This window comes from Peromyscus californicus, unplaced genomic scaffold, assembly GCF_007827085.1.
Source record: "Peromyscus californicus insignis strain IS unplaced genomic scaffold, ASM782708v3 Scaffold_4__1_contigs__length_199733344, whole genome shotgun sequence".
In the NCBI taxonomy this organism is placed as follows: Eukaryota; Metazoa; Chordata; class Mammalia; order Rodentia; family Cricetidae; genus Peromyscus; species Peromyscus californicus.
In genome coordinates, this window is record NW_026294562.1 from 34,371,946 (window position 1) to 34,392,625 (window position 20,680).

The 20,680-nt window shown below is 38.5% G+C and overlaps 1 protein-coding gene across 12 annotated transcripts in view; it reads left to right on the forward strand.

Moving 5' to 3' along the window:
* Positions 1-8,528: 8,528 nt before the first annotated feature.
* The window catches only part of Rfx3 (regulatory factor X3), a 268,551-nt gene continuing 256,399 nt past the window's right edge, over positions 8,529-20,680 (forward strand). For 5 of the 12 annotated variants that reach the window (XM_052713326.1, XM_052713331.1, XM_052713337.1 and 2 more), the window contains exon 1: positions 8,529-8,790. Coding sequence is in view for 5 of the 12 variants with exons in the window: in XM_052713329.1 (XP_052569289.1) it covers positions 9,031-9,118 (88 nt within the window). In the remaining 7 variants the exon portion in view is untranslated. Of the gene's footprint in view, positions 8,791-8,995; positions 9,119-9,805; positions 10,143-20,680 lie in introns of those variants that run through there. The other 7 variants (XM_052713338.1, XM_052713329.1, XM_052713324.1 and 4 more) reach the window with 7 other exon arrangements.

Genomic DNA, 20,680 nt, shown 5'->3' on the forward strand with positions numbered 1-20,680 from the left:
AGTTACAGTTTTCCATGTTACCAAATTAAAAAAATACTTATAAAAAAGTATAAAGTGTATAAAGTTGAGAGACATAAAAGCTTAAATTGTTTATCTAAGAAAATGTTTTGAGGTCTAAAAAGATAGTTTTAGGATGGTAATACAAATTATGATAGAAAATAGTTTAAACTTTAAACTCACCAAGATAAGACAGAAAATAGAGTATTTTCTCCAAATATGCCAAATACAAATGGACTTGATATTGTGAATGTAATTCTTACCTCATAATTGTTCTTATTGTATATAGTTTTACTGTGTTAGAGTTAAAAACTTTCTTTTTTAGTTAGACAAAATGGGGGAAATGTTGTAAGACATTTGATTACACTGTGTAAAGATGTGTCACTGTGATTGTTTAATAAAAACCTAAATAGCCAATAGTTAGGCAGGGAGAATAGGTGGGACTTCTAGGCAAAGAGAGGAACTGGGGATGAAACTAGGCACAGAGCTGATATCAGGAGATCCAGAACAAGTTGGAGGTACAGAATGAAAGAAAGGTAAAAAGCCACATGGTAAACTATAGATTAATAAAATCAGGTTAATGTAAGTTGTAAGAGCCACTGGGACAAGCCTAAGCTAAGGCTGAGCTTTTGTAATTAGTAATAAGTCTCCCAGTCATTATTTGTGAGCTGGCAGACCAAAGAAAAATCCATCCATAAGAGGTGGGGGTTTAAGTTCAAAGGGTCTGTTTACCAATGTGTGGATACAGGGGAACTGAAAGAATAGTGCATTAACCCAGAGAGCAGCAGATGGGAAGGAGACTTCAATAGAATGGTTAGCCCAGTGCCATCTTAATAAATGTCCTGGCCTTACTCTCTCTTCCTTCACAATAAATTCTATGTCAGTTCACCTACTCATGGAAGGCAATGCGATGGTATGCTTCATGGACACTGGGAAGGAAGTAGAGAAGAGTGAAAATGTAGAGAGAGAAGCTGGCACAAGGAGACTGATTTTCCGTTCCTTTGCATCTTCCTCCCATCCATGGTCCCTACCCCATGCACCCATAGCAACTAGCACAGCACTCACAGCAGAACACCAATAATATTAGGTAGCTCAGTATTTTTTAGACTCGGTCATTTTAAATGATTATCAGTATTTCTTATAGATTTTGTCTTCCTCATTTTCCTAGAGAACCTTAACTGTACCTTAATCAAATGTTACCTCTGTGACTACTATGTCCCTTTCTCATTTTCTTCTCATCCTTCTTCACAAATAAAAATAGAAGCAGCAGAAACAACAGTAGCAGCAAGAACACAACAAAAACATAACCATCTAAGCCAGTCAACTCCACTATACCAGAAGTCTCAAAAAAAATCATCAAAACTCTACAGTAGCCATCTCAGCTGACTATAGTGGTTACATTTTCTCTATTTCTCCTAATACTGCTTTTTTAGCCTCTACTTCATATTAAGATTGTGGATACTTGCTAGTGTCCTTTCAGCTTCCTTACTGTGCTAGAACTTCTAGCCTACCTTACATGTTTCTTATAGGTAAGCATTATAGCTTCTGAAGTCCACAATAAACTTCTACCATTATATGATTATATTTATTTCCCAAACACGACTGCCAAATATAGAGGTGTGGATTTTTGAAGAGTTGCTAACAAGTTGTAATGTTTTGATTAAATGACTAACTTAAAATATTTCTATAAAATTACTCATACTTCTGTTGGGTGCTCTATGGCTTGCTTTCGGCAGGCAGAACTCCCACTTAACATGAGGCTCCATTTTTGATCCACTTATCAAAGCATCACTGAGTGCTTCACCCTCTGTAGCTGGAGCCGTAGAAACCGATGCAGTTTGGTGTTCTAGAAAAGCAATTCTGTGAGTTTGGGGTCTCTGAGTCAGTGTTGACTTAAAGGAAAAGACACAAGAATTTCATGCGGCTTTATTAGTTTGAACTTAAAACTTACTTAATTTCAAAATATGCATGTTTAACCTGATTAAAAATTCTTTGTCATATATTTTTATATATCTTTTCTGAATGATTCACATCAAAATTTCTTCTTCCACCAATCTTCGGCACAAATTAGTGTTCATTAAGTATTATTTTTTTCTGGGTGAAGAATGATATAACATTTAACAAGAAGTCTGTAATTACCATGTCACACATTTGAAGCTACAAATAGGGCAATCCTATAAAGCATATTCAAACTGTCTGTAGCTTACTTTATAATTTCAGAGTGAGGCAAAGGTTGTAGTGCCAAACAAGAGTACTGAACAAAATGCACTAATCATCTTGGAAAAGAATTTATTTTTCTGATCTTTGTGAAACCAGTACTCAGAGTTCCTCATGATTCCATCTCAGTGAATCTCCAACTTTCTAATTAATCTTCACTCAGAGGAAAGGAGGAAAAACAAAGTAAATACATATCGTATTAAATTTGAATTATTCTTTCAGGGTCATTTATATTTCAAACTCTATAGGATTTACATGTATCTCAGGAATCTTTGAAAATGTTAGACACCTTAAACTATTGACTATGAATAGCTGCAAATGTGATTTAAATATTAGGTGTCTATAAAAACCTATCACAAGGCTGCTTGTAAACAATCTTTAGTTGTATATATTTAATACTGCAGATTACCTATTATATTGGGCCAAAGGTATCCAAATTAGATTATAGTCAGTAAAGCAAGATCCATGAAGCCCTTAAAACATGATTCTAATCTTTTGTGGATGAAAGTATTCAATGAAACTTCAAACAGTCTTTAGAGCATGGGCTATCACTTCACTGCAATTTGTGTGTGTGTGTGTGTGTGTGTGTGTGTGTGTGTGTGTGTGTGTGCTCCTTGCCCCTCCAAACAAAGCTGATAATATACTAAACAAAAGTTTTAGAAAAATACTGTATATTAAAACAAAACAAAATGAAAGGTATCAAAAGAAACAAATACAAAATAAAAAATAAATACATGTACATGTATTTTTTTTCTTCTGTCATGGCAATGGTTCATTGTTCAAAAATACTTGCAAGTATGAAAACCTGAAGTCATAGCCTGTAACAGTCAGCATAATTGTTAAAAAACCATCTAAAGGAAGGCTTAGGTAGTATTTATATAGGCATAGTGGTCTAGCCCAGACCTGGGGGCTGTTTCTTTCAGACTTTATTCCAGGTTGGTGGAGGAAGAGGAAGACAATTTAAGAACTCGTCAGTTAAATAATTTAGTTCAATTAAATAATTTAGCTCAATTAAAATCACTTTTCTGACCACTGATAATTGATAAAATTAAAGTGATTTTCTTTATGAAATACTGACATTGATGGCTATGATTCATTTGATAACAATTCACGTTCATCATCTTGTAAAAATCTAATTAGAGTTCACAAACTGCTTAAATCCCAGTGGAGCTATTTACTATTTTTATTTAGAGTCAACATTTTTGTCCATTTTTCTCTTTTATAAAAGTAGCCGCTAAACATATCTACTGAGTATTTTGAATCTGTTCTTCTTTTAGTCTTTTAAGGTCCATGGAGATTAGAACTTCAGAACTTGAGATTAGAGATCTTTGATCCGTGATGCAAATTTGATTTCCTTCCATTCCAGAAGTCCTTGATTTTTTAATTTTATTTTTTACGTGTGTGGTGTGTGTGTGTATGTGTGTGTGTGTGTGTGTGTGTGTGTGTGTGTGTGTGTGTGTGTGTGTGGCAGTGGAGGGGGCGGGGTACATGAGTACCACAGCCTATGTGTGGAGATCTAAGGACAATTTGGAATGGTTGGTTCTTTTTTTCTACCATTTGAGGGCTGGGGATCAAACTCAAGTCATCAGGATTGGCAACAAGTGCTTTTACCCACTGAGCCATTTTGCTGGCCTCCTTTGAATCTTAAAAGAGATCTAGAGAGCTTGCTTGACTTTTACAGTGTGGTCAGAGTACCTGCTTTCTCAAGTTCTTCTGTGTTACCTCACAAGGTTATGTGGTATTTATCACCTTTCCATATACCAAGGTTCCAAGAGGGCGGTAGGAAACATTTCTTTGAAGTATTCTAGAGTGCACTTTGAGTCCACAAAAGTGTTTCCTTTTTTCTTGAGATACTGAGGGTTTTAAAGTGACAGAATGGATCTCTTTGAGCAGCGAATCAACATCATCTACTTCATAGCATGCCTACATCTTTGAAAAAAAAATTGCCAGGGATAATTTTCTTATTTGTTCTCTGAACTGAACTAAAAACAATGAAAAAGTGGGCTAATCAAATTGGTAATGTATTAAAAATTTGGCTAATGAATGATTTTTGGGGATTTGGGGGTAGGTAAAAATCAACACATAATATTTGTTAATCGCAATATAAACATTTATATACACATTAAGACAAAAGGAACAGCAGCATCCTTCCATAGAAATTTTGAAACACTACAAATGTGTGTATATTGTCCAATTTAGTTGCTATCGCCACATGTGGTTTCTGAGAACTTAAAATATGGCTGTATGAATTTTTCATGAAATTAATTTACAATTAAATTTTAATAGCACATGGCTAGTAGCAAACAACTCGGGAGAGTGTGGGACACTCCTGTCACCTTAGAAGTTCTCACTGGCTCTGTCAGTGAATCCCACTCTGTGGCCACTGCCCATCACAGGAAAATGTCGGGTTTCCTTGAACTTGGACTTCATCTAAGTCAATATGCACATTTGCACTCGGCCTCTTTTGTTGGACATAATGATTCTGAGATGTATTCGTGTTGTTTTGTGTATCAATAGTCTTTTCAACTGTTCAGTTGCATTACAATGTGTGACTCTATCACAATTTGTTTATGCATCCTTTAGCTGATAGACATCTGACATTTGGATTGTTTCCAGATATTTGGGTTTAATGGTGCAAATACTGTACTTGATGTTCTGAATTAATTGAAGAGCTGTATGCATATATAAATTTTACTTGGTCTTGAGCAATGGTAGTCAATTCACGATTCTATTATCATCTTTATGCACTGGAGTGAAAGTCTAATTTCATGATATACTTATATAATAGACAGACTTCAGGCTGGCTGAATAATCAGCTGATTTGTAGAATTTAATGAAAACACAATTAGAAAGATGAATTGACCAAAATAGATAGTTACTGCACTGTTTTCTAAATCAAAGCATGTTTTCTGTGGGGTGCTCCGGGAGATAGTTAGAAATTATGTCCGTATTTATTCGCTTTGGTGCTTGAGGACTGTAAGCCACTGTGTAGTGTTTGAGTATCTTCGACTTATATCACTCTTGTCATTGTTGGTAATTATCACAGATCCACAGAATTCCAGATTCAGAAAAGTCACTCAGTAATCTAGACTCACTAGCAGCTTGAACCCCATATAGCAAAAAGGAAACATTTATGTCACATATGAGATCAAGATTCTGTTGTGTGTCTCAACTGAAGAGAACAGGAAGTCAAATGGAAGATTTTAAAACAGGTGTGATTTCTGCTTTACAAAGGATTTACTACTATTTTAATGGTAAGCTGCTACAGCATATATTTTCAAAACTCTCCTACACAATTTTTTGGAAGAAATGCCATGGCATATCAGTAGTTTATCTTTGCATACACATTTTTCTCTTTCTCTCGAATTAATATTGAAGTTCTCTATTAGTTCTTGAATATGCAGTAGGAGTCCATAGGAGAAAATATCCTAGCAGATGATGCTGAAAGGGAAGTTTACCTTTAAGGATATGCTATAGCACTTGGTAAAGTATAGACAGAGGGAATCAAGTTGCTTTTCCTCAAGTGTTTCAGACACAACTGTGTTTGCCCATGGCTCTCCCAGTCACTACAGTCTTAGAGCAGAAACAAAGTTCAAAGAAAACAACGATTAAAATTCACAAAAAAACTAACTTCGAATTGTACGCACAGGAGGTATGCCTGCCTCATATTTAGAATTCAGAAAAAAAAATGTTGTATTGATAGTTTATTGAAATGTCAAGGAATGTAAGATACCTTTCTTGAGCTCAGATTATATTTTTCATTATAAAAGCAATAGTTGTTAAAGTTCTGCTGGGTCTTTCCTAAGACTCCCTAACAAGTTATTTCTGAAATATATGTATGATACATACGAAGATACAACCACACAGCTTTAAAGATGATCTGAAAAGAGTTCCTGTCAGAACTGACTATTGAGAAGCAAAAGGATTTGCTTAATGTGTGTGTGTATATATTGTGTAACACAATATATACACACACACATATATATACATGTATACAAACATATAATCTATCAGTCTATGTTTTGAATTCTATAGCTTGCATTGTAGCTTGGCTATTTGAGCTAGTATAATGGTAACACTGAAATTAAATTTTAACCTTACTACAATTAGAAGACATACATCTAATTCTTATAAAAGGAAAAATATCCTAACTGTAAGAATTCATGTAAATAAAAGTATGCATTCTGAAAGTAAAATGATGGTACCAGAAGCTAGGAATAAAGAAGTCCCTAAATTGCCTGAAACTGATGTTACAATGTTCTGAGCGCAAAGGTCACACTTTTCCTAAAGGACACTGCCTCAAAGTATCTATTTATACCCTTGAGACAGTTTTGCAGAAGCTTCATTATGTGGTTTCCTTTCGTGAAGATTAAAAGCAGTAAATTAAAAGGGTGGGGAGGATAACAGAACTCTGCTCACAGAGAGCAGTGAGAAGCAACAGCTGAGTGGGGAAACAGGCACACTAGCAGACAATAGGGCTGCAGCAGCAAAGCTGTTCAGAGCCTGGGAGTGTCATCCAGCAGTCCTAACCAGCACCCTAGCAGAGGACTTGAGCTGTAAATGTTGCAAAAGGAGCATTCTAAATGTGAAGAGTTTTAACTGCTGTTAGTCATCATGGCGTCATTTTTGTCCACCACCACAGTGGATCATGGCCTCTTTTAACTTTAGCCCATGATGGTTTTCACTGTTAACTACTGTATCGTAACTTACAATCAAGACTACAAATCATTACGAAACTATCAAAGCCTTCAGTATTACCCTTAAATCTATTGTTCTAATAGTTGGTTCCTAGAATGTCTTTACCTAGTATTTCATGGCACAGAGAGGCAAGATAAAAATGACGGCTCGTTTTCCCTAAAATGAGAATATTATGTATCCAATAAAACAGGTGTCAGGATTAAATGAGATGATGTATGTAAAACACTTAGCACAAGGTCTGGGGCACAGAAAAAGAGCTCAGTCTTATTTTAACAGTGAACTCATGCCGGCCCAAATCCCTTATTTGCAGGTGCAAAAATTAAGCCTCAAGAGAACTGACTTCTTAAGGCTCTACTTCCAATATGTTATTGTCTTGGATAAGCTGCTTAGCTGCAAATGTTGGAGCTTTGGGGTATTGGCGAAACCCGAGGGCACGTGCCTGCTGGACTCCAGTGTGAGGAGAATTGGACGAATAAGCTTGAACCAGGAGGTATTAGAGGCTGTGCCTTATCAACCGTAGTTGGAGGTACCAGGTTGTGTGTTAATAATGTTCTTCATGGACGGGAGCCATTCCTGTCTCAAAAAACGGTCAGACACAGCTCAGGACCCTTAGCCGAGGCTGTAAAGCAACCTGATACCAGCAATAGGGTACGGGGTCTAGCTCCAATCCATCCCGTCAACTCTTGACGGGGGGTTGAGCATCTTAAGGGTTACCCAAGCGTTTCTCCCGGAGGTCGAGCCCACCCCCGTATGGACCCTCAATGCCCGGGAAGCACAAATCCCCTTCTCCTCAGCACTTCCTCCCGGTCCTGCAGGGTGATAACTTGGCCTCTCGGTTCGCAAGGAGGGCTCCGCCGCGTCGAGCCGGACGGGCCAAACGGTTCGCGCACCCAGGCTCTCGCTCCCTAAGATGGCGGCGAAGGCACCGCTCACGCCCCGCCGCCCGCGCTCCCGGAGCTGCGGCCTCAGGAGGCGCGAGAAGGCGAGCGCGAGGCCGGTGGAGGGGAGAGCACGGCCAAGACTCCGGAGGCCCGCGCCGGCCGCAGAGTCTGGCGAGGCAAAAACGACCGGGGAACACCACCGGCGATCTCGGAGAGGAGGGGGGGTGGAGAGGAAAAAAAAAAAAAAAAAAAAAATCTGGAGGTGGGGGGGGGAAGGGGGCGGAGCGTAGCACATCCGGGCCCTTCTCCGGGCCCGCCCCGGAAATGACGTCGGGCAGGGGCGGAGCCCGCGCTTCAAAGTGGGGTCTGCCCCCGCAGTAGCGCGCGTCTCACACCGTGTTGGGGCCGTCGTCACTCCCCCTCCCTGGCTTCGCGGTTTCCCTCGCGGGGCTGCGGGGCTGCTGGGCGCTGGGCTGGCTGCAGAGGCAGGCGGGGCTCGTTTCCCGGAGCGTAGCCTTCGCCCCTAGCGCCTCGGCTTTCCCCGGCTTCCCGGCGTCCGCACTAGCGTTCCTCGAGCCTGACTCGCACTGACCCCGGGCCCGCCAAGTCTAAGCGTACCTCGGGGACCCGACGTCGGAATCCCGACCGCGGCCCCCGCCCGGGCTCCGAGCTGTCAGTCACGGCGCCGAACCCGCTTCTTCCGGCGCTCTCGGGCCCGCCCTCTCCCCTCCTCCCTCCCCCGCCCCTCCCCGCGCGAGTGTCTCCCTCTCCCTCGCTCCCTCTCTCTCTCTCCCTCTCTCTCTCTTTTGTGAGTTATAGCAACCGTTGCCTTGTGAATCAAGCGCCATAGTCACCGTAGTCCTGGCGACTGTTACCCATCAACAACAACTACTCCTCTCCTCCTCCTCCTCCTCCTCCTCCTCTTCCTCCTCCTCCTCCTCCCCACCACCACCATCTCCATCACCCACCAACAACACCACAATAATCCACAGCCAAGGTGAATATTCTTCGGTCTCTACATGTGTGTGGGAGCGTGTGTGTCCGTGCGTGTGTTCGTGGGTGCGAGCGAGCGTGCCTGTGGCGGGGTCTCCCTCCTGACACCGGCTGCGGCCGCTTGAGGGGCTCGGTCCCCGGGGCTTGTTTACAATGGACCCGCGCGCGGCGGGCTCGGGGGTGTGGGCTCCGCGCGCCCGCCCGCCCGCCCGCCCGCCCGGCCGGCCGGCCTCGGCGCTCTGGGATGGAGCGGGAGCCGGGGCTGCGGGGCGAGCGGGCTAGGCTAGGAAGGCGCCGCTGTCCGTCGCGGGTGTTGGAGCGTCCCCCCCCAGGTCTGCGGGCACTCCGGAGGAGGGGCAGGTGGAGAGAAGAAGGGGCTTGCTTTCTCCCTCGCTCTTTCTTTAATTCGCTGCTTTGCAAAGCTGCCTGGTGGCTGCTGCTGTCCAAATCGAAATAGACAGCAGTGAGCAGGGCGGGGGGGGGGGACGACCCCAAAAGGTGCTGTGCTGTTGTTGTTGTTGTTCACTTGCGGGGCCTTGTTGGGGGGTTTTGTTATTTTTATCCTCGTAGCTCGGTGAACTTTTCCCGCAGCCCGCTCCTTTCCTTTTGGCCCCTCTTTGCCTGCCGCTAAACGGGCTGCACTTCTTTGACCATCACCGGCCTCACGGGCTTCTTTTCTTCTTTTAAAACTGTATTTTTCTTTGTGCTGCAAACAGTCTTAATATCCATTCAGCAGTCTTCCCTCCCCCCTCCCCCCTTTGCACACACATTGAAACCAGGGGCCTCTGCTGCTCTGAGAGATTTTTTTTTAAGTCTCTCTGTCTCTCTGCCCTCTCCTCTTCCCTCTCTCTGTCTCTCCTCTCTCTTCTCTCTCTCTCTCTCTCTCTCTCTCTCTCTCTCTCTCTCACTCTCTTTCTCCCCCTTCCCCTTTTCGGCGTGTGTGTGTGTGTGTGTGTGTGTGTGTGTGTGCGCGTGTGTGCGTGTGTGCGCGCGCTTGTGATTTAAACCGGATGCAGGGCATCTGTGCTACTTGGGTTAGTGGTTCCTGACAGCGCTTTATCCTTCATGTGGAGATGGGAGGGGTAGTCCTGAGGTTCTGTTTCACTTTGATGCACCTCCCTCCCCACAGGAGAGTGTTAACAATTTTCATTGTGGTTTTGAGACTTTGTCTGTGATGCACAGGGAAGGGACACAAGGAAGCTTTGTGAGAACTCAGTTCACAACGCTGTTTGTGACAGTTATGATACTTTGAGAGTTTTTTTCCCTCCCATCTTCATCTCTGTTCCTTTCCCTTGGAGAGTTGAAATTGAAGTCAAGTTGTTCATAAAGAATGTATGAAGCTTCTCAACTTGAAACGTGTGTATATTTCACTTTCTTTGTGGCTGTTAAGATCTAGGCATGTATGTACTTAACATATTCTTTTTGTTGACTTTCTGGTTTTCTTTGGACAACGATTTAAACCTGCTCAGAAGAAAAAACTTCCTTTTAAAATATTTCTTTGGAGAAAATAGTTGCCCCTGTAGATCTGAATACTTACCAGTTCTTAAGTAGTGTCATCTTGATTGAAGCTAACCGGGTTTTACAGATCCTTTAATTTTGCTCATTTTCAGCCTAACAATCAATAGTTTATCAACAACAAAAAAATTTGATAATGACTATGAGCTAAAACAAATAAAATGTACTATTATAGTTGCACATATGAAATTTCCAATTCAGATTTTTAAAGTGCTAATTTAAATAACCTTTTTAACAGCAAACATTTATTGATTTAACTGACAGAGAAGCCTGTGAATAATGTGACAGTATTAATTATTCTTGAGATTGTCAATGAAGAGTTTGGGTAATTATAATGCCATTAAGGCTAATATTTTGTAAAATAAGAGTTGGGGTGGTTGAAAAAAAACGTACTTTTTAATTCATTTCCGTATGATTGTTATTTTAAATGAAGGTGATATTCGATTATGAAAGAAGTCTGTTTGGATCTCTCAATAGTTACTCATCCCTTCTCCAACCTGTCTTCCATGCACATCTCAAATACTAACTTGTATTTTTTTTCCTTTCCTTTTCTTTCTTCTTTTTCCTTTTCCCCCCACCTCCTGTTCAGATGAGTGTCAAATGTCTGAACACTTTTGGATGGTGAAGCTCCTGGGTCTGAACTTAAAAAGACTTTTGCTGTCTTGGGACAGTTTTAGATCTGATGCCATTTATATAAGTTTCAGCTAAATAGATTGTATATGCTAAAATGTCTTTGCTTAATATTTTTATTTGCAATGTCCAAGAATGTTTCAGAGACATTTCACTCATCAAGTATGTGTCAGTTTTCCCCAGATTTAGTTTTGGATTATATTAAATAGCCTGTCCATTTGAAACAACTCTTTGTGATCTGAGAGTTGATATTAGAGATACTTTGGCTTCTGATAAGATAAAATTAGTTTTATGGATTGGTTAACTTAGAATTTAATAATTGATCTTTAAAATTAGATACAAAGTTAAATAACATTTAGTTCAATTTTTTTTTCCACAGTATTTTCCTAGGAGAGAGTATACTATGCATTGGCATTCTTTGTTTTCAGTTTTTTGGACTAACAAATCTGTGAAAATGATCATACTTTGAAACTAAACATATTAAATAGTAACATTTTGAGTAGCTGAGTGTGATTCAGAGTGTGCCACAATGTCTATCTCAGTCGTTTTTAATTAAACCTTATCTATTATACAGTTCTGTTAAATTGTATAGGGAATAGGCATAGTGCATTTATATATGTCTAATAAATTAATGCATTCCTAGAAACTTTCTGTCATTTCACACTGCTTTCTTGGCATGAGGTATTTACGCCTAATTTCTAAAATACTGTATTTTTAATCCAGTATTCAAATACTCTTGTATTTTATGGAGGTACTCACAAACTTTATAGTTTATAAGTGAGATAGTGAGATATTCTTTAACTTTACTCAAACAATCTTTAAAAAACAAAAAACAAAAAACTCTAAGTTAATTGGGGCACTTCTTTTTTTAACACTGAATAGTAAAAATTTTCATGTCATACATGCGTAAAAGGATGGATCATAGTAACAGATATGTGGGAATAGTTAATTTTTTTTCCTGAATACTCTAGTAGCACTGTGACTTTGTGATCCTCATGATGAGAATATATGACAAGAAATGAGAATAAGAAATAAGTCGTTTTATATTATGAAGTTTGCTAATTTGTTTTTATGCTGAGCATTTGGCTAAATATTCTTTACTCACTTGCAGTTACATTAAAAATAATTTTCCTTACTGAATTATTTGCCTTAGCTCTTTAAATCTTTAGGTATGTATTCCCAGTTGTCATCACAAAATAGGTGTTAAATTCTTTTCTGTTCACAGGTGCATAGTGTTCCCTTAGTTTGGAAACCAGGATGAAGTGGATATGACTAAATGTAACTTGTTAGAGGCAGATGGCTGCTGTAAGCAGGTGGCAGTCTCACTTTTTCCTGCATTGTTGTGGAACTTGCAGTGGGCCACAAAGGGCTGTCCAAAGCAGGTGGCCTCATGTGGAGTTTGTTATATCATGCTTTAGTTAATTATTTTCTCAGGGAGAGGGTTCTTTTTATATGTAAAAATTGAGCACTACTAGTCTTTGAAGTGCTCTAGATTTGTAACCGAACTCATTAGCTTTTATTTGTATTACTGTATTTTCAAACTGTGGAAATCATAGATTTATTTGCTTAACACCTTTCTATCTATCCATCCTTATAAATAATGATAAACTGACTTTGAATTCAGAAAAATATATAGCAACAGTTTATATTTTCAAGTCAAATTTATCTATAGCAAAAAACAGGGGGGTTTGAGTAAAATGAAATTTAGCTTACATAACCATTAAAATTTTGCCATTCCTTCGAGAATCGTATTGATAGCATTATCTTAATTTAAGTTATATAATTGAAAAAATGTATTATTTTGGTTGGTTCAGTATTTTAAAACTAAAACAAATTTTCTGACCACAATTGCTACAAATTTTATAGTGATAATTTAAAAGTGAAAATTTTTTTTATTTAAACATGTTAAATATATGTACCTGAAGAAATTCAGAAAGTATCACCCTATTGATCGCTAAGGTTTATTTTTGACTTATGATTTTATCCTTTTACTTGTGGGAATTTTATATATCTTATAATGGATACACCAGAGGGTGCTGTGCTGTTTGCAATATAAGATTATTTTCACTAAAATGTGAATTGATTAGAACAGTTCTGTAAAGAAAATTTTAGCCACTTATGCATTTAAGCATCTGGCTTACTTCTATGAAGTTTAGCATTTAATATACCGCTTTCTTGGCAGTTTTTTTTTTTTTTTTTGGAAACCTGCCTGTACAGAGAGTATGTGTAACACATTAGAATCAGTAATGAGCTATAGAAATGAACCCTGAGAGCATAGCCTTGGCAGTTTAATGTTAGCATTTAGTCCTATGGTTGTATACATTGGTCATATTATGAGGATACTTCAGTCTTACGCCCTGGAACTTGAGTTACCAATGCTTGTGAACCCTCATGTGGTTGCTGGGAACTGAACCTGTGTTCTTTGCAAGAGCAGCAAGTGCTCTTAATGCTGAGCTATCCCTCCCACCCTGAGATTTTGTTTTTAAGTGTCATTTTCCATCTTTTGAGTGGCATCTTCTCTGACTGAATATACTTTTACACAGTATATACTAAGTGGCAATCTTTAAAACAGTAGTATTTTCTTCAGGAAAGCTTGGAATAGTATAGTTACATTGTACAAACTTCAGTCTGGGTAATGATACACCACTGTCCCAACTCAGCTATAGTATTTAATTGTGATATTTTTAAAAAGTAACTATAAGCTGTAACAATTTGTGTGCAGGAACACCTTGATCCCAGAACTTCAAAAGAGAGTGGCATTCCTCCCCCGCCCCCATATTGGTCTTACTACAGTAGTTTAGTAATTTTCTTTAAACTACAATAATTTAGTCATTTTTCTTTAAATGATAAAGTCCTATGTAGTTTGTCATTTTATGCCACTGAGGTTTGAAATGTATTTGTGGATGTATTACAACTCTTTGTATTTGAAGTCGTACATTTCATATCAAAGTATATGTAATGAAAGTTGAGGGAATAACTTGTATTAGAGCATTAATAAGTGGATGGAACATCATGTTATAGACTAAGTGCACAGGCTTTAGAGTCAGAGTTCAGTTAATCTCATTAACTGTGTGACTTTGGACAAGTTAGTTGCTTTCACTTAGATTATTGCCTGACATCTGTGCAGTGTCAAAGATATAAATTCATGTATGTTGGTCAGTTTGAGAATCCATGCTTAGTGTTTATTGGGTGTTTCAGTTAAGAGATATTGAGAAGATATTTCTTCCAATCTTTTTGCTACCTAAGAATCATTTTGATCTAACCTTCCCTTGCCATAGGACTTGAGTTTTGAAATATTTTTCTACTAATCTACTGTCATTAAATACTTACTCTCCTTTCCTCATTTGAAAAATTAAAACAAAGATATGAAGCCATCATTCAGAGACTCAGATTACCATTTAATAATCAGTTTTTTTTTAACCATACTAAATTAAAAGTATGCTATTCCAAAGCTATGTCTCAGTTTTGTTCCATAGGCCTATAACAGACTCTTTTTACTGTGTTTACATAACTTTTCTGGCCTAAAGATTTTTGTGTAGAACTAATGATATATTTCATTCTCTCTTACTCTTCTATTGTTTATTTCATTGTTCCATTTATATTTTCTCTTCACATGTTACATATTAAAGTATTTGAAAATATCTGGATCTCTCTTCATCAACTTCATGCTGCATTCAATCTTTACTATGTAGTGACAGTGAACAGTCTAGACAGTTCTAAAACATGAATTCATTAGCAGTTATTCTCCAATCTTTTTTTTTTTTTTTTTTTTTTTCTTTTTTTTTTGGTTTTTCGAGACAGGGTTTCTCTGTGTAGCTTTGCGCCTTTCCTGGAACTCGCTTTGGAGACCAGGCTGGCCTCGAACTCACAGAGATCCGCCTGGCTCTGCCTCCCGAGTGCTGGGATTAAAGGCGTGCGCCACCACCGCCCGGCTATTCTCCAATCTTATAATGTGCTGCCTAACACCTCTACTAAGGGGGATGCATGAGTTTACCACTGATACTCTTGTTTAGCATTGATGACTAGTTTACTAACTGCTACTTATGTAGTAAAGTAACTTTGGAACATAACCCAGGATAACTTAAATATGAAATATTACACAAGAAAATGCTATCTTTTCTCTTTAGATGTTAAAAAGTTTCAAGTAACGTTTTTAAGTTGGCTGCCACATGTAACGGTGCTGTCCGATAGTTATATTGAATAACTGTATTTCGTTTTTCTGAGCAATTTGACTAGTAGTAAAGTATTTTTCTCACTTTAGAGTTATTTAAATTGTCCCAAATCTTAAACTGGATATAGGATTTATTTGTTCTCTCTGTGTATTCCAGGCCAGCCTTAAACTCATGATCCTCCTGCCTCAGTCTTGTGGGTGTGGGGATTACCTGTGCCTTGCCACTGTGCCCAGTTCACATGTGATAGATTTTCAAAGGAGCCTTGAAGAAGGCTAGGAAATGTGACTTAAAAATGAATATACTGTACTACTTCCAAATGTCTGTTTTCTTCTTGACGATTTTTACCTTCTTGAACAGAAATGTAACATTATTTTATGAGTGATGTGATCTGAGTGTTGTTTTTATTTAAAAGATTTCTTACCCTGGGTGTGGTGGCACATGCCTTTAATCCCAAGTACTCAGGAAGCAGAGGCAGGTGGATCTCTGTGAGTTCAAGGTCAGCCTGGTCTACAAAGCCTAAATTGAATTCAGGACAGTCAGGGCTGCTATACAGAGAAACACTGTTTTGGTGGTGGGGAAATGTTTTCTTCTGGGTGTGTTTTGGCCTCTGGCAAAGTACTTAAGGGTTAAATGTTCCGGCTAATCCAAAATTAATATGTTTGTATGTTTACCAATACCTGTGATGACTCTTAACGCCAATATTCTTTCTTTTATAGAAAGCAGTTATAGCCAGCCAATACTACTTGTCTTTGTTTTATAGTGCCTGGTCAGGGATTCCCAGGGGTTCTTATATTTCCTGCTTAGGCAAAATGTTAAGTATGGGATAATAGAAGCTTAACCAGGAACATTAAAACAGTGAGACAACAGGCCTGAGTAAAAGTGAGAGGCCACAGATACATTCAGCAATGATAGAGAAGAAAGGAAAGAATGTTACTAGACTCAGAAGCAAAGCACTCCAAGAGTGTGACCAGATGAGCGTGAAGAAGAGGACAAAGGTACCCAGTTTGCTGCTGACTGAAAGTGCAGGCTAGTTACATAAAATATGTGAGTTCAGTTTCTTCAGCTGTAAGATAAACAGTAAGACTATGTGATCTCCAAGTCTTTGTAACCTATGAATCCATGTCAAGATTAGCCTGGGAAGAGGGAGCATGCCAGTGACATGGAACCAGGAATTGGCATGTGATTTATCTATGGCTTCGAAATCTAGCATGCTACTACTACTTACTTGTTTCTGTCTCTCCCTCCCCCTCCCTCCCCCCTCCCTCCCCCCTCCCTCCCCCCTCCCTCCCCCCTCCCTCCCCCCCCTCCCCTCCCTCCCTCCCTTCTCTCTCTCTCTCTCTCTCTTTCTCTCTCTCTCTCTCTCTCTCTCTCTCTCTCTCTCTCTCTTCTCTCTCTCTCTCTCTCTCTCTCTCTCTCTCTCTCGGAGAGCAACAAAGAAAACCCAGAACCCAGTGCCCAGTGATAATGCAATGGCTATGCCTATAGCAAGGTCTCAGAGTTCTACCATTTTGGTAATTTCTTTAGAGTGGTGGCCAAGTACTCTGATTTCCTCACCCACATAGGAGTGAGCTGAGCCTCACAGCTTGAGCTCCTGCTGGAACTAGCTTCTCTAAGTATGTGTGCCAGACAAGTGTCTGACAGTTGGGGCTCCTGTTGCTCACCAGTGAGATATTTAAAACAGGACATAATTTCCCCAGTGTGTGGATAGACAGAGGACAGGGTGGGAGGGTGTGGGGAGAGGCAGGCGCTAAGGCAGGAAACATTTTTGTACTTAGGAAAGAGCATATATTCTGCTGTATCACAACTCTAACCAGCTTATATAGGGAAGTGTCTGGAAGATAAATTGTAATTTTTATTATTTAAAAGTTGTTTTGATATTTCAGTTGGTTAATATAAGCAGATTAAAGTTTCTAGATCTCATTTGGATTTGTATGCTTAATAACATTTGTTTATATTTCATATAAGTATTATTCCTAAAATGGATGTGACATTCTGTCCTCTGAGTTTGTACAGTGTATTTTACTGTGCCAATCAGTTTAGAGACTCCGTGCTTGTAGGGTTTCTTCAATCTGTGTACAGTGGCCCATGCCTGCAATCCAAACCCCTAGGAAGTTGAGGCAGGAGGATTGCAAGTTGGAGGATAGGGCTGCAAAGGGAGCCTGTCTTGAAAAATTTCTTTGCTTTCATGCTGTAACTGTGGAAGAATGGGAATGGATGCTAAACGGGAAGAAGAAACATGCACATTTAGAGATCATATCTCATTTCTCTTGTTAAATACCGGTAACTTGTATATTTCCCATATTTTACTGCATTACGAAGCCCTGGTTGGGGTAGATGTTGTAGGGGGTCAGAGTCTGGGGAGGTGGAGGTCAGAAGTGGCTACAGCAGTATGGTTTCTCTAGGATCTTGTTCCTCTTCTGCTGCAGCATTGTGCAGAGTACATATACTTCTTAAGGATAAATATTTTATTACTTTACTAAAATGTTTATTGCATTTCATTAAATTATTTCATTTATCTTCAAGATAAAGTATCTGAATTTTTTTTTCATTAGTACATTATTAGATTAAAAAAATTCTTTTTCAAGAGCCAGCATTGTGCTTTAGGAATGTTCATGTGTGATTCTTTTTTTTTTTTTTTTAAAGCATAAACTGGCATTGAACTCTTGAACATTCTGCCTCAGCCTCCCAAGTGCTGGGATTAAAGGTGTGATGTGCCATCACACCTGTTTGTAAGTTATTTTTAATCTATGTCTTTATACTTTCCTTTGTTTAGATGTATTTGTGGATATATCTTTGACAATGAAATGTAACCTTTTCCTCTGCTTCTACTGTACTGACATTTTTAAGGAGCCAAAGAGTCTATAACATCAGACTTCTACTTATTAGCTTCTGATTATGTCTGATGAAAATTTTGATGAGTTTTGATAAAGTGTCATCCTTAGGGTTATTAATAAAGACAAACTATTATACTAGCAATCTGGACATCTCCTTTACAACTTTAAATGTATAAATAAAAAATTTTGATTTTTGTGATTATGTGTCATATGTCTAAATGTCCTGTCTTACAAAATTACATTTTTAAGATGTTTGTAAAGATGGAATTTAGCTCAGATAATCTTTTATGTGTGTCTATAGCATGTCGGCGCACATTTTGTTGAGGGCTGTAGAAGGTTGTCAGTGTTGTTCTCTCCTTCTGTCGTCTGCTTTGTTATCATGGTGGAGTCACACTCGGAACTGCCCATCACCATGCTGTTCTCTCGAGGCAGAGGATTTAGGGGATATGTTAGGTTCTCCAGGTGACCTCTGTGTGAGGTTCACAAGTTTTTATTAATGCTTCCCATTGTGTGGTGATTTTGTTAGAGGTTACTTTGGCTGATGGCTACATGTGCCAGAGTAGATAAAGACAAAAAGTACAGTTCATTTCAGTTAAACTAGGGCTTGACATTATGTTGCTGGATTAACATTCCACCATTCTGTGCTTCAGAAGTTTGCTGAGTGTTAGAAGTTTTGAAACTTTTAGATAATATTGAATGAGTGACTGATAATGTGGCTTTATCTCTGAGCAGAGGCCTGGGCCATCCACCTTCCAAGTGAGGAGTGATTCTTTTATCTTTGAATTTAGAAAGAGAATATTTTGATTAATTTTAGCTTTGCATGAATATTTTATTTTGTTTGGAGATTAAAGAAATGCAAGTGATCATGGACTGGAGATGATGATCAGAGTAACAGGTGAGAGGAGGCTAGTGTTTTGATCCTGATACCCAGCTCACCTTTTTTTCCTGTAACCCTACTATTAGCAGTAAAGTAAGATTTCTTTTGTACACAGTCTAAGTCTTTTCATAAAGTTGTGCTTAGGTCAATTTCCATTGCTGTCTAGAATTTCCCTTGGATACATAATATAAAAACTTTGGAAGTTATAGTTTACCCTATGGTTTAAAAACATTTGAAATGATGCCCATAGGTGGCACCCCATGCCCAGAACACCACTTTGTTCTGTAGAAATGGAGTAAAAATGAGAGTAAGTGGGAGTGGGATTGTGTAATTGGAAACACTAAAATATAGACGGAGAGGAAAAGAGGTGTCATTTCAGGGGCTGTATGTGATTCCCAGTTTGCCATATATAGCAAATCTAATAATGCCACTAGTATTTGATTGTAAAACATTCTCTCAGAATGTAAGACATACTTAGATATTTCAGTATGTAAGTTTTTAATCTTTATCAGTTGTTTAATAAAGGATTTATATAAGTTGAGTATTTGGTGCCATTACTATTTCAGTTAATTTAGGAATTGTGAACTACTTTAGATTTCTATTAAGATGTATTTTGAAAAGAAAATAAAGAAATGGAATGTTAGATACAAAATTGCATTTCTCCAGTTACACAAATATAGTTTTAATGTTTCAAATTATAGAAGGCTACAAAATGATGAATAATGCTTGGGCATATGACAGGATAAAAAATGGTAGGAGGTAATGAAAAAATGAATGAAATTAGTAGGAAAATTATAATTAAAGATTAAACAAAGGTAGGTGAATAAATCACTGTGAATAGTGAAATAATCAGTTGAATGAGGTTTCTACAGATAGATATGTCTATAGTTATAGACTGAATTTTTTAACTAGTAGGGGAACGTGAGGAAGGGACTGGACCCTTAGGTGTTTTTTTTTTTTTTTTTTTGTGTGTGTGTGTGTGTGTGTGTGTGTGTGTGTGTGTGTGTGTGTTACCTACCACATTTAAATTTTTTTCACAAATATTTACAATAAGGCTTTGATACCTTGATTTTTTTGTTGTATAAAATTTAACTATTTCTAGAAGTCATGTATAGAAAAGGAGCAGCTTACGATGTTGTATCAACACCTTGTTTTTATTATTATAAAAGAAATACAATATTAGTATACAAAATAATCAAAATTCACATCTTCAATTGGAATCTCTGGTTATCTTATATTTAAAATTGTACATTTGGGAAGCTAGTATATTGTATATGTACTATAAATATTCTTAAGATGTTTATGTTTTGGAATATGTCAAAGATATCAAAGTAGAAGTATGTAATGAACCTTGTGTACTTATCATATAGACTTCACAATTACAATCGTCTGTGTTATTAAAGCTGTGTAATAATAGTGTACCTTGGTGCATGCCTGTAGTCCCAGCTACACTGGAGGTTGAAGTGGGAGGCTCACTTGAGCTCAGTAAATTAAAAGTACATAATTGAAAGACTTTATACTAAAAGTAACTCCAGCCCCTTCTTATCCTGTGGTGCTTTGAAGAAGGTTACAATTTAAGAAAAGTTTCAGTGGAGATTTGAAACAATGACATAATATGGAGATAAGTATTTTAACACGATTGACCTTCATATTGCTTCTTCCAAGAACATTAAATTAGGAAATTTATTTTTGCTTGCTGTTAAGTTAAGCTGTTAGATTAAGTCATTTGTTTAGTAATTCCAGGCTTTTCTACTTGAAATTTGATTTAGTTAAAAGGGAGTGAGTCCTGCCGGGCGTTGGTGGCACACGCCTTTAATCCCAGCACTCGGGAGGCAGAGCCAGGCGGATCTCTGTGAGTTCGAGGCC